A 12,940-nucleotide genomic window follows, 5' to 3' on the forward strand; every position below is an offset into this window, starting at 1 on the left:
TCTTCTCACTCCATCCTACCACTGCTGCCTGCCTGCTCACTCTTGCCTTTACACTAGTTGTGTTCTCACTTGCTTCATGCCTTTGCTTAAATGTCACTTTCTCAGAAAGGACTATAATTGTTTAATCAATTAAAGGTAATACAGATAATGTAGTACAATGCCTGGATAAAATAGGTATTCAATAAATGATAGTCAAAGCCAAGTGACTTGCCCGAGTCATACACTAACTGGCTGAGATCAGATTCCAAACCAAGAATATAGCTCTAAAACCCAGTGTCTATAAGGTTTATAAGTAAAATCCACCGTCCCTAGCATCTGTAAGGTTGCTTGGCTGACTACTCTGGCCTATACTGATCTCTCTCTCTCTCTTCTCTCAGAGATCCCAATACTTATTAAATGTACCATGTTTGGTCATTTACTCATACATGGCCTTAAAAATATCACTATTGCTTTTCATTATGTATACTGACTTTCAAAAAGCCAAAACCTTCCTCATTGCAGAGATTGTTGCATGTAATTTTCCCTTTTAAAATGTCTCAGAGCATTTAAGCAATGCTGAAGCAGTTAATAAATACAAAAATAATAAAATGTGAACTACCCATGTAATACAAACACTAGTTCTTGCTGTCCTCTCACCCAATGTTTAAGGCCGACTAATCAAAACAGCCTCTCTACCTTTTTAAACTAAGACTTACTTTTTTATTAAAAAAAAAGTTTTTTTCCTGTCCTTATTGTAAAATTTGTGGTTGTTGCTTTGAAATTCCTCAAAACCTCTTGACTATAGACGTAAGTAAAATTTTTTTCCTATTTAAGTTCTTTAACAGTTCAAAATATCATGGCTCAAATAAAAGTACTCTGTAAATCACTGCTGAATTTGAACTTGTGACATCTATTAAACGCTTTACATTCTGAAATTATGGTAATACAACACAAACTAAAATTTGGTAATAGGCTAATTCAAAATTGAGTTTGTGGACCAACAGACTGCCAGTAACATTACTTTTGAAATTTCAAGGATAAAATAATTGCAGATATGCTTTATAACATAAAATCTACTCATCTGTTCAACCATGTGTTCAAGTGTACCAGAGACTGTGTTCTGAGAAAGTCTCTACCCGTGGGCATGACGCGTGCCCTTCTTCCATATATATACATATATGTAATGGGCAGCCTCCTAATCAGGATCACATTTTTATTTGGCTTTTTAACTTTCATAAATAGATGTCATCCTTATCTCCAGTTTGGCTACCCATTAAGGCATGTGGGTTTGAACTTATTAAAAAACACTAATTTTTAACAGTTCTCAGAGAACATGATCTAAAACTTGATGACAACACTATTATTTCTAAAGTATGGCTTAAGGGATATGCAATTCATCTCCATCTGTAGATCGGTTGTTCTCAACGGTAGATCTACATCTAGGTAGAATGCAAGGAAAACTTTCTCAAAATACACATGACCTTCTTCCCCACTCCACCATCATCATCCATCGTCTAGAGACTCTGATACACTTCTAAAATGTAAGATCATACTTCTCTTCACTTAACTATGCTTTACCCTGTTTTCCCTTCATTCACTCTTAAAATTCTGTATTTTTTTAAACTGCCCTAAATCCACCATGGAATTAGAGAGAAAATAAATAAAATAAAAATGAAACTTAAATTTTCAAATCTATTAATATGTAGGTTTTAAATGAGATAGTAAATAGGAATGTTTCTTTATCAAGAATATAAAAATATTATACAAATACAGCCATTATCTTATTCTATTTATCCTTTTGACTAGCAAAATAACTTATTTGTAGGTCAAATTGTGCTTAAGAAAAATAATGGAGTCCAATTTTTTTTTGTTAATATAACTATGCCCAGAATCTCTATACAATATTATATTTATCTAGATAAATTAAAAATGAAAAGTAAATTCATTCAGGTCGTGTCTTGCCAGGCCAACATTAAATAACCAATATTATCATTTTACCTCATGATTTTTGAATAGATCAATAGAATTGACCGTTTTGGTATGTGCAGCTACAGACTAAATGCTTCACTAGTGCTCCCTCCCTTAGGGGAGCAGAGAGAGGCTAGGAGGAGGGGAGGAACATCCTAGAAATTCCTTGAAAGTTGAATGGCTTTATATGTAAGTACTTCAATCATATAAATATTTTTGGACAAGAACTGAATTATATGAACCAAAGAAGAGATGACTCCTTAGTAAGCATTTTTTTTCTTTAAAATATTACTGTATTGATTCTATTATCTCTTGATTTTTATTACAAATGATGAGTTAAAAGAGATTAACAGGATATACTAAATCAAATAAGAAAAAAATGAAGACAATACTTCTCACTAAAAAATCTATCTCAATTCTATGATAGATTATTTTTCCTTATACTAATTAAGTTAAATTTCCTCATGTGTGATATAAGGATAAAAAAAAGTAAAAGCATGACTTTTGTTACTTAGGTAAATACATACATTTAGTTCCATGGAGCACGTAGACTACCATACCTATTTATAATTTGAATACAATTATTGATTTTTCACTTATTCACATTCTTAAAATACATACACTTTTAAAATTAACAAATTAATGTTTTCTTACACATTTTCCACTCGAATACGCTGATAGTCAGAAAGTATAGCACCTACTGATATCCCCTCTACTTCTTCTTTTTCCTGAAAATAAAGGAAAAAACCATAACTTTAAAAATAAAGTAACAAATGGCTCCACATCATGCTCTGAAAATTATAAATGAACTGCGTCTCATCTAGAAAACTACCTCAAAGCAGAGTAATTTACTGAAAATATAATCGACATTCAGAAAAAATTTACATATATTTAAATCATTCTCTCAGCTGTGAGAAAAATAATTATGGTTTTACTTAAAATTTAAATAACTAGAGATCCCTTTCCATGGAGAAAGCAAAGACTTAGGCAGCACTTCCAAAATGTTTCACACTTAACGTATTTTTAAAGACTCACTGATGTTCGATGGAAACTTTTGAGAAATTTCTATTTAAGGACACTATTTTCCCAGATTGAGTAACTTCTTTTAAAAATTAGGCAATGGCCTACATAGATAAGGGAGCACAATAATTTTTACGTAAATCTTAGGAAAAAATGATTGAAACAGGAGTATCTAGAAAGCAGAGATGGTAGAGGCATTGCCTGGATAACAGTATAGCACTGTAGATAAAGAATTCTGTCATGGGAAGGAAGCAATGAATTATTATCAACGTAGTTGCAACTGAGAGCATCCAGCAGTATATCCGGCATGGTCCCAAGGGAATGACAACTATCCTGTCTAGCACACTCATTAATGAGCTGGAGGAGAATGTACATTCAAGTATGATCAAGTTTGCAGATGATACAAAGCCAGACTGGATTAAAAAGAAAAGAAAACAAGATCAATCAAGTACATGGATAGATTATGGACAACTTGGGGATTTGAAAGGACAGGTCCAAGATGAGATTTAATGTAAAGAAGTATAAGATAATACACTTAGGGAAGAATAATACACAATATGGGTGTAAACTAGGGAACTGTTATCTAGAAAACACATGAAGAAAGTGACTAGGGGGTGATTACTAATAACAAACTGAATAGAAATTCTCTGAATAGGTGTAAAAGAAAATCCATCCTAGCCTACGGACGTACAAAAGAAACTACTTTAGAGAGATCACTTCATTATGAATACTCTGGTCTTACCAAACTTGGATATCTAGAAAGAAAAACAAAAGTGTTTCACATAAAACAAAAGTTAATATTTCAAGTCATACTGAAATAACCCTGTGTACCTAAAAGGATGTCATAATAAATAAACAAAAATGTGCAAAAGGAATTTTTCATGTCTTTAAAGTCAAATGAAAATTTGCCCTCCGAAATGTCAGAGAAATACCTGTCCAAATCACCGCAAAATAAAACAATTCTTTTTATCAGATAAGGTTTCAGGAAAAGAGCTATTTCCTTTACTTTCCTATTTCAGCAACTTTGTGAGAACATTTGCTTATAACCTTTCCCTAACCTTCCTAGCCATATTTGTTTTCATAAAAGTCATTGTATTCATTAGAAAAAGTCATAGCATAGAGTTCCTTATTAAATGTAAATACAGTAGAGATTGGAGTTGTTGAATAATGTTATCAAAATTTTAGTTATATCCCTATATCATATAGATGTTTATCTGAAGTTCTGCTATAAAAATAATGAAGTACTAAATATAGACAAATAGGAGTGTGTGTATTTCTCCAGAGATCATGGAAAGAAAGACAAGAGCCACTGGTGTTTTCTTCCTTCCCTAAGTCAAATTACTATTTTCTTTTTTTTTAGACAAAGTCTCACTTTGCCGCCCAAGCTGTAGTAGAGTGGCACGATCTCGGCTCACTGCAACCTCCACCTCCCAGGTTCAAGAAATTCTTCTGCCTCAGCCTCCCAAGTAGCTGGGACTACAGGCATGTGCCACCATGCCCAGCTAATTTTTGTATTTTTAGTAGAGACGGAGTTTCACTATATTGGCCAGGCTGGTCTCAAACTCCTGACCTGGTGATCCACCCACCTCAGCCTCCCAAAGTGCTGGGATTACAGGTATGAGCCACCGTGCCTGGCCATCAAATTATTATTAAAATAATAATTGGAATTTATTATCCATTTGCCATTCACTAGTGTGCTATGATTTTTATTTAATGCTCACCACAACCCTAAAACAATTTCTTCTTTGTATATATGCATTCTTTGGAATACTCTTCTACTCCCATCTATTTTATTTCATGTATTTTTAAATTTTTATTTATTTATTTATTTAGAGACAGAGTCTCACTCTCTCTGCTGCCCAAGCTGGAGTACAGTGGGGTGATCTCAGCTCCAGGGTTCAAGCAATTCTTTTGCCTCAGCTTCCAGTGTAACTGGGACTACAGACGTGTACCACCATGCCAAGCTATCTTTTTCTATTTTTAGTAGAGATGGGGTTTCACTGTGTTGCCCAGGCTGGTCTTGAACTCCTGGACTCAACTGATCCACCCGTCTTGGCCTCCCAAAGTGCTGGGATGATAAGCTTGAGTCACCGCACCTGGCCTCATCTATTTTATTTTTTATTTGATAACACTTAACTAATCAGCACTAAGTAAATTCTGACTATTCTTCAACACTGAGCCTATATATAGATCATTAGTTTTATTTGTTCAATAATTTTTTTGAGGCCTCCTGGGTTCAAGTGATGTTCAATAATTTTTTTGAGGCCTCCTGGGTTCAAGTGATTCTTGTGCCTCAGCCTCTTGAGGAGCTGGGATTACAGGCATGCATTGTATCAGCAAGTCCAGCTAATTTTTGTATTTTAGTAGAGACAGAGTTTTGCCATGTTGCCCAGGCTGGTCTTGAACTCCTGACCTTAAGGGATCTGCCTGCCTTGGCCTCCTCTCAAAGTGCTGGGATTACAGATGTGAGGTACCACACTTGGCCCAATAATTGTAATTACTACTGCCTGGTAGAAATCTGGCCCTATTACTTACTAGCTCTGTGATTTTGAATGTTACTCAATTTCTCTGTGTCTGTTTCTTCATCTATAAAGTGAGGAAAAAAATATCAATTCTTATTTTCCAAGGTTATTGTGGAGATTGAATAAAATAATTCATGTAAATAACACAGTATCCAGCACCTAGTAAGCATTCAGCAAGTATTTTCTTCTTTCATTATTATGATCTTTACTATTCCTATTACTTCTATAACTACCTGTGTTATTACTTCTACTATTACTACTACTGACTACTACTACAGTCATCTCTCATTATCAATGGGGGGGTTGTTTCCAGGAATCCCCCTAAAATCAAAATCCACAGACTCTCAAATCCATTATATAAAATAGTGTAGTATTTGCATATAACCAATGCATATCTTTGCATAAACTTTAAATAGTCTCCAGATTATTTATAATACCCCAATACAAGGTAAATGCTATGTAAACAGTTTTCATACTGTTTTTAAAATCTGTGTTTTTATTGTTGTATTCTTATTTTTTATTGGTTTTTCCTCATAATATTTTTTATCTACAGTTGATTGAATCCATGGATGTGAATCCGTGGATACAGCGGGCTGACTGTACTGCTACTACTGTATTAAAAACCTAACTCTTCCATTTTGACGGACAAAGCCCTTCTCTAATGGGCTTTAACACTCTTTCTCATTATGACTCTCAAGACAAGCCTACTAACCCTTGACACTCAACTCTAGATAGAGTTGCAACACAGTTTTCCAGCACAGTGAGACCTGAATAATCCAGGGATAAGAAAGACTTCTGCTGATTCCTTAATCATTCTGAACACAACTACAAACTTCAAACAAAGGGCAAAATAGATATTTAAACGATAAAGATCTACCACATAGTCAATCTACGCCTTAGAAAAGACATAGCTAGGTTCAGGCCCTGATCCCTGACCCATATCATTTGGGAGAAAAAGTCAGTAAATAAACAATAGCAATGGAAGTGTCAGCAGAGAAAAAAAGAGAATGGCTACTAACATAAAGGATATACTGAGACAGCATAAAGACAGCCAAATGAATCACCTTGTGTCATAGTTGAAATAAAACCAAGTATGCTACAGGAAATTAGTAATATAGACTCTGGGACCCTATCCCTACAAATTTTTTAAACCAACTCAACTGAGTTATAATCATGTACAATCAACTGCATACAGTTAAAATGCATAATTCAATAATTTTGGATTGAAACCAGTGAAACTGGTACCATAATCAAGACAGACATCATTTCAGTTATTCCCAAACAGCTCGTTGTGCCCTTTGCAGCCCAACTCTCCCTTCAAACCTGGAGAGAGACAAGGAGAGAACCTAAAGAATGGGACCAACGTTTCTACCTTAAATTACTATTAACTGAGAAAGAAAATATATACATGTTTTAAAAGAAAATACTCCATTTATTCAGTTTTGCATATGTTGTATTCAATCTGTTTGCTAGGTATCTTTGTGTGGCTCATACTGTCATAACAAAATACCATGTAGACTGGGTTGCTTAAACAACAGAAATTTACTTTCTCACAGTTTTGGAGGCTGGAAGTCTAAGCTCAAGATGCCAGCATGAATTTTCTGGGACTCTCTTAAGGCCTCTCTTCCTGCCTTGTAGATGGTCGACATCTTGCTGTGTCTTCACATGGTTCCAGGGGTGGCAGGAAGAAAGTGCAAACTCCTTTCTGGTGTCTTTTCTTACAAGGATACTAATTCTATCATGAGGGCCTCACTTTCATAACCTCATCTAAACCTAATTATCTCCCAAAGGAGATCCAAATACCTTCCAAATACAATCACATGTGAGGTTAGGGCTTCAATATATGAATTTGGGGTGGAGGGCATAATGAGTTTATAGCACTATCCAAATAGATAAGACTATTAGGTACACTGAAGAAAACTCTGGGGCTCAAGAGAGCATAGGAATATATGTGGGTGTTGTCAGCATATACCTGAAGCCACGGTAGCAAACAAGAACCTCAATGATAGGATATAGGGTGAGAAGAGGGCTGAGTGGAAGACCCTGGGGATACACCAACATGTAAGGAGAGGCAGGAGAAGGAAAATCCAGTGAAGACGTTGGAAAAGAGTGGTCATAATGACAGAAGATACAATCAGGATAAAGTAATGGTGTGTGCACAAATATACAGAAAATGTTGATGAAAAGCCAAGGACAAAGTAACAATATTACCGAGTACCCAGTATGGACTAAGATTTATGTTAGGTACTTTGTATATCTTATTTCAGTTATTCCTCATAAGAATCTAAAATACTATGAAACTGATTTTATATGTGAAAAAACCAAGGTGATTAACCCACTCAAGTTAACAAAGCTGAAAATAAACAAATAAAACACCAAGCCTTTAAATTAAGGACTGTCTACGAACCACAGCTGTGCTCTTTCTTACTGACATAGTACCATACGCCATAGAAACTTCAACAAAACCACTGTATTTTACCATTAGGGGGTTGATTATGACCATTTAGGAGAAAGCTGCAGTCATGATTAACAGAAAAAAGAATAAACATTTGAAGGAAAGACACATACACTGCCAGTTCTTCAAAGAATGAATTTCAGATCCTCAGAGAAAGGAAGTATAATCAGTGAATGAATATCTATTACTAAATTTAATAGAATTTGGAGATTTTAATTCATATTAAATTACATTCTTATCATCAAGATAACCAAAAGCTAATCAAGTAGTAGAGACCAAAGGGGAAGAAAATAGAAATTAAAGATAATAACGTTAGTAACTGAGATGTCAGAAACAAAGACTGGACCTTAAATAGGCTGGCACATTGCTAAACCACAGGGGCTCTCTGACACAAGTGAAACTATTCAGCTTAGGCCATTATCACTATAAGTGATGATATATAAGTTCAACTCAGGAAATAAAGTCAGCAATAGCATCACTGAGTATTAGAAACAGCAGCGCATAATGTCATTAAACATTTATATTAGTTACTGTTCTCAACAATGTTCTGAGGTAGATTATCATTATCTTCCTCACTTTGTAAATATGGGACATCGACAGATTCTTACAAACTCAACTATGACCACATTAGAAAAGCAGGCATCACAGGCCCATTTGTTGCTTAGAATACTTCTCCTCCCCCATCTTTGTCAATGTGAATCACACCTGCAAGATTGCTGGGAAGCTAGTCCAGCAGCTGTCTGACCTATGTCGACAATTTTAACAATAGAGAGGGCACTTCCTAAAGCAAACAGATACTCACAAACTGGTTAAAAAAAAAATAGGTTAATTACTAGAACTATTTCCACACCTATCTGTAGGCAAAAGAAGTTATTCCAAGAATTTATTCAGAAAAAGCCAATAAATGTATCAATACAATGTTTAAGAATCCAAGAGCTGAATCTAGATGATCAACCATGGTTCTCAGAATACATTTATTTTTATTGATTGATTGATTGATTGATTGAGACGGAGTCTCGCTCTGTCGCCCAGGCTGGAATGCAGTGGCACGATCTTGGCTCACTGAAAGCTCCGCCTCCCGGGTTTAAGCAATTCTCCTGCCTCAGCCTTCGAATAGCTGGGACTACAGGCACATGCCACCATGCCCGACTAATTTTTTTGTATTTTTAGTAGAGATGGGGTTTCACCATGCTGGCCTCAAACTCCAGACCTCGTGATCTGCCTGCCTCAAACTCCCAAAGTGCTGGGATTACAGGCATGAGCTACTGCGCCCTGCCAGAATACATTTTTGTTAATGTACAAAGAAAAGCCACAGCAATCTTCAAGTTCCTGCACTGAGACTGGGAAGCACTATGTAGTAAACAGTTGATTTTTGCAACTGGGAGTGCACGGGAGTGTGCGTGCACGTGCACAGACATGCTGTACATGTATATAAGTCAAGTGCAGTCTTAGATCTTTTAAATAAAATGAAAGAAATTCTTAGTTGTGATCTTTTTTTTTTTTCTTTTTTTTAAGGAAAGGAAGACCAAGTCTTCTTTTGGAAGTATACATGGCACACTACTAATAGTGATGATACCCTGGAGAGTGGGAATGGGTGGAGAATGAGGGAAAGGGGTCTGGACTTCCACTTTTTACTTTATATACTCTTGTATTTCTTAAACATTTTTTTAAACCAAGAATATGTAAAAGGAAGCTTTAAAAAATTTACGTTGAAAAAAGAAAAATAGGGTAATATTCTTCAAAGAACCACTTATTCTCTTCTATAGAGAAGGAAAGCTATATTTTCCCCCTAACATTTCAGTATTTGGATATCCTAGGTAAAACACTTTTGAATTCTGATTTAGGCTGCAGATTCAACAAAGCTCTTGATCCGGCACATATATCCATCCCACACAGACATCCTTCCATACTGCTCCTCATTTTAGGAAATGGCACAACATATATATTGTTATTCAGACCAAAAACTTTAGATTCACTCATGATTTCTCTTTTCTTTATGACATGCACCCTATCAATCAGTAGTTCTGTTAGCTTCACCTTCCAAAAATATCCAGATTCCAACCACTTTTCATCACCTCCACTACTACCACTCTAGTCCTAATGACCACCACCCCTTAATTTGACTATTACCATAGCTTCCTAACCGGCCTCCCTAAGTCCACTCTTCCTCCCTACAGTCTATCTCCACAAACAGAGATCTTTCTAAACACAAGCCACGGCATGAAGCTTCCCCAATTCAAAATCCTTCAGTGACTTCCCATTCTACTTAAGAGTAAAATCCAAGCTCCTTGCAGATAGCCTTAAAGGTATTATATGCCTGGACCCTGCCAACCCCTCTGACATCACCACCAACTACTGCACTCCCGAGTATGCTCCACGGATCCACACTGCAGTCCTTACTGCTCCTCAAACACCTATGTTTGTTTCCATCTCAGGGTCTCTGGGCTTACCTTTCCCGGTGCCTATAAAACACCTTCCCTAGAATTTATGTGGCTTGCTCCCTCACTTCTTTCAGGTCTCTGTGAAAGTACCTCAGAGAGGACTTCTCTTTCTAAAATATCTCTCCTATCCGTTCACCATCACTTTCTATGTCCTTGCCCTGGCTTTATTTTCTTCACGGTACTACCCAAAATTATATCATATTTTTAAAAATTAAATATTTATGTTTAAAATGTCTGTCTCAGCTCCATGATGGTACTTGGTCCTGTTTCCACTGTAATCTCAGCTCTAGAAAAGTACCTGGTACAATATTAAATAAATATTTATCACTGAATGATGTTGACTACATAAAACTACAGTATTTCTGTACTTAAACAATCACCTAAAACAAAGGCAATAAATACAAATAAAATTACCATTTGGTAATACACATAACAAAGGGTATCTTTGTCTTTCAAATCAATATGGGATGAATTAACATACCAGTAGTAAAAATGAGGAAAGTATATATATATATATTTTTTTTCTTTTTTAAAATTTTTATTATACTTTAAGTTCTAGGGTACATGTGCACAACCAGCAGGTTTGTTACATATGTATACCTGTGCCATGTTGGTTTGCTGCACCCATTAACTCATCATTTACATTAGGTATTTCTCCTAATGCTATCCCTCCCACTTCCCTCCACCCCACCGCAGGCCCAGGTATGTGATGTTCCCCTTCCTGTGCCCAAGTGATCTCATTGTTCAATTCCCACCTATGAGTGAGAACATGCGGTGTTTGGTTTTCTGTTCTTGCAATAGTTTGCTAAGAATGATGACATGAACTCATCCTTTTTTATGGCTGCATAGTGTTCCATGGTGTATATGTGCCACATTTTCTTAATCCAGTCTGTCACTGATGGACATTTGGGTTGGTTCCAAGTCCTTGCTATTGTGAACAGTGCCGCAATAAACATATGTGTGCATGTGTCTTTATAGCAGCATGATTTATAATCCTTTGTGTATATACCCAGTAATGGGATGGCTGGGTCAAATGGTATTTCTAGTTCTAGATCCTTGAGGAATTGCCACACTGTCTTCCACAATGGTCGAACTACAGTCCCACCAACAGTATAAAAGTATTCCTATTTCTGCACATCCTCTTCAGCACCTGTTGTTTCTTGACTTTTTAATGATCGCCATTCTAACTGGTGTGAGATGGTATCTCATTGTAATTCTAATAGGCAATTTTTAAGAGAATAAATACAAATAACTAATTTCAACCTTTTAAAAAAACAAAAAAAATAAGCTAAAAGTAGATACTTTTTGTCAAACAGATATATACGTGTGTGTGTGTGTGTGTGTGTGTGTGTGTGTGTGTGTAAAATCTGATGAACACTCAGATTAAAAGTTGATGAGTGTATGGGGAATTGCGTGATCTCATATGCCACCAATGGGGCTGTTATTAGTGCATCCTTTCTGAAAAACAATTTTGTAGTATGTATCATGAACCTTCATGATGTTTATTCTCATAGTCCCAGAAATTTCAAATTTATATCCAGAAATGCAGTCTATAAAAATAATTGAAAATGTGCACAAGTTTATATATAAAAATATTTATCATATTTGTATTCTACATGTAAGTGAAACAAAAATTAGAAAATCCTAAAATCCTAAACACAACAAACTGTGGTACATTTGGAAGAGGGAAAACAAAGCAGTCATTAAAAGACATATTTTCAAAGGACATGTAATACAAGGAACTATTAATGATATAAGGCTAAGTGAAGCAAATGTACATAAAATACATACTAAAATATGTATTTTTTGAAATAGCCCTAAGTGTAGAAAGCGGATCAGAAATAGACCAAAGTGTAATAATTCTTATTTTTGAGTAGTATTTCATTTTTGCTATTTTATTTCCAACTTCATATTTTAAGTATTTTTACAACCCATGTATTACTTTCTTAATTAGAGTGAAATTATACTAAAAATATACCTATGGATATATATACACATTCATCTCTTATCCCATGTGCTGGTAAGCTGTCAGACACAATCATTCATATATTTATCAAAAAATAATTTTAAAAGTCCCACTTCATGACAGGTCCTATACTAGGAAAGTTAAAACACATTAGAAAACAGCACAGTTGATGTTCTTAAAAAATCAAAATCTAGTGATAAGAAATGCAGAGGAATGGACACATAAAGAAATCAGTCAAATGTCCGGGCGCGGTGGCTCACGCCTATAATCCCAGCACTTTGGGAGGCCAAGGCAGGCCGATCACGAGGTCAGGAGTTCGAGACCATCCTGGCCAACATAGTGAAACCCTGTCTCTACTAAAAATGCAAAAATTAGCTGGGCGTGGTGGCACATGCCTGTAATCCCAGCTACTTGGGAGGCTGAGGCAGAAGACTCGCTTGAACCAGGGAGTCAGAGGTTGCAGTGAGCCGAGATCACGTTACAGTACTCCAGCCTGGCAACAGAGCAATACTCTGTCTCAAAAAAAAAAAAAAAAAAAAGAAAGAAATAAGTCAAATATGTGACATAAGTCTATATAACTATAACAGAC

At 35.7% G+C, this 12,940-nt stretch overlaps 1 protein-coding gene across 2 annotated transcripts in view; it reads right to left on the minus strand.

The window, feature by feature from the left end:
- Positions 1–12,940, minus strand: part of DPH6 (diphthamine biosynthesis 6) — a 452,167-nt gene that overhangs the window by 355,776 nt on the left and 83,451 nt on the right. For both annotated transcript variants that reach the window (XR_013395132.1, NM_001266595.1), the window contains 1 exon segment: positions 2,602–2,675. Coding sequence is in view for 1 of the 2 variants with exons in the window: in NM_001266595.1 (NP_001253524.1) it covers positions 2,602–2,675 (74 nt within the window). In the remaining variant the exon portion in view is untranslated.

This window comes from Macaca mulatta, chromosome 7, assembly GCF_049350105.2.
Source record: "Macaca mulatta isolate MMU2019108-1 chromosome 7, T2T-MMU8v2.0, whole genome shotgun sequence".
Classification (NCBI taxonomy): Eukaryota; Metazoa; Chordata; class Mammalia; order Primates; family Cercopithecidae; genus Macaca; species Macaca mulatta.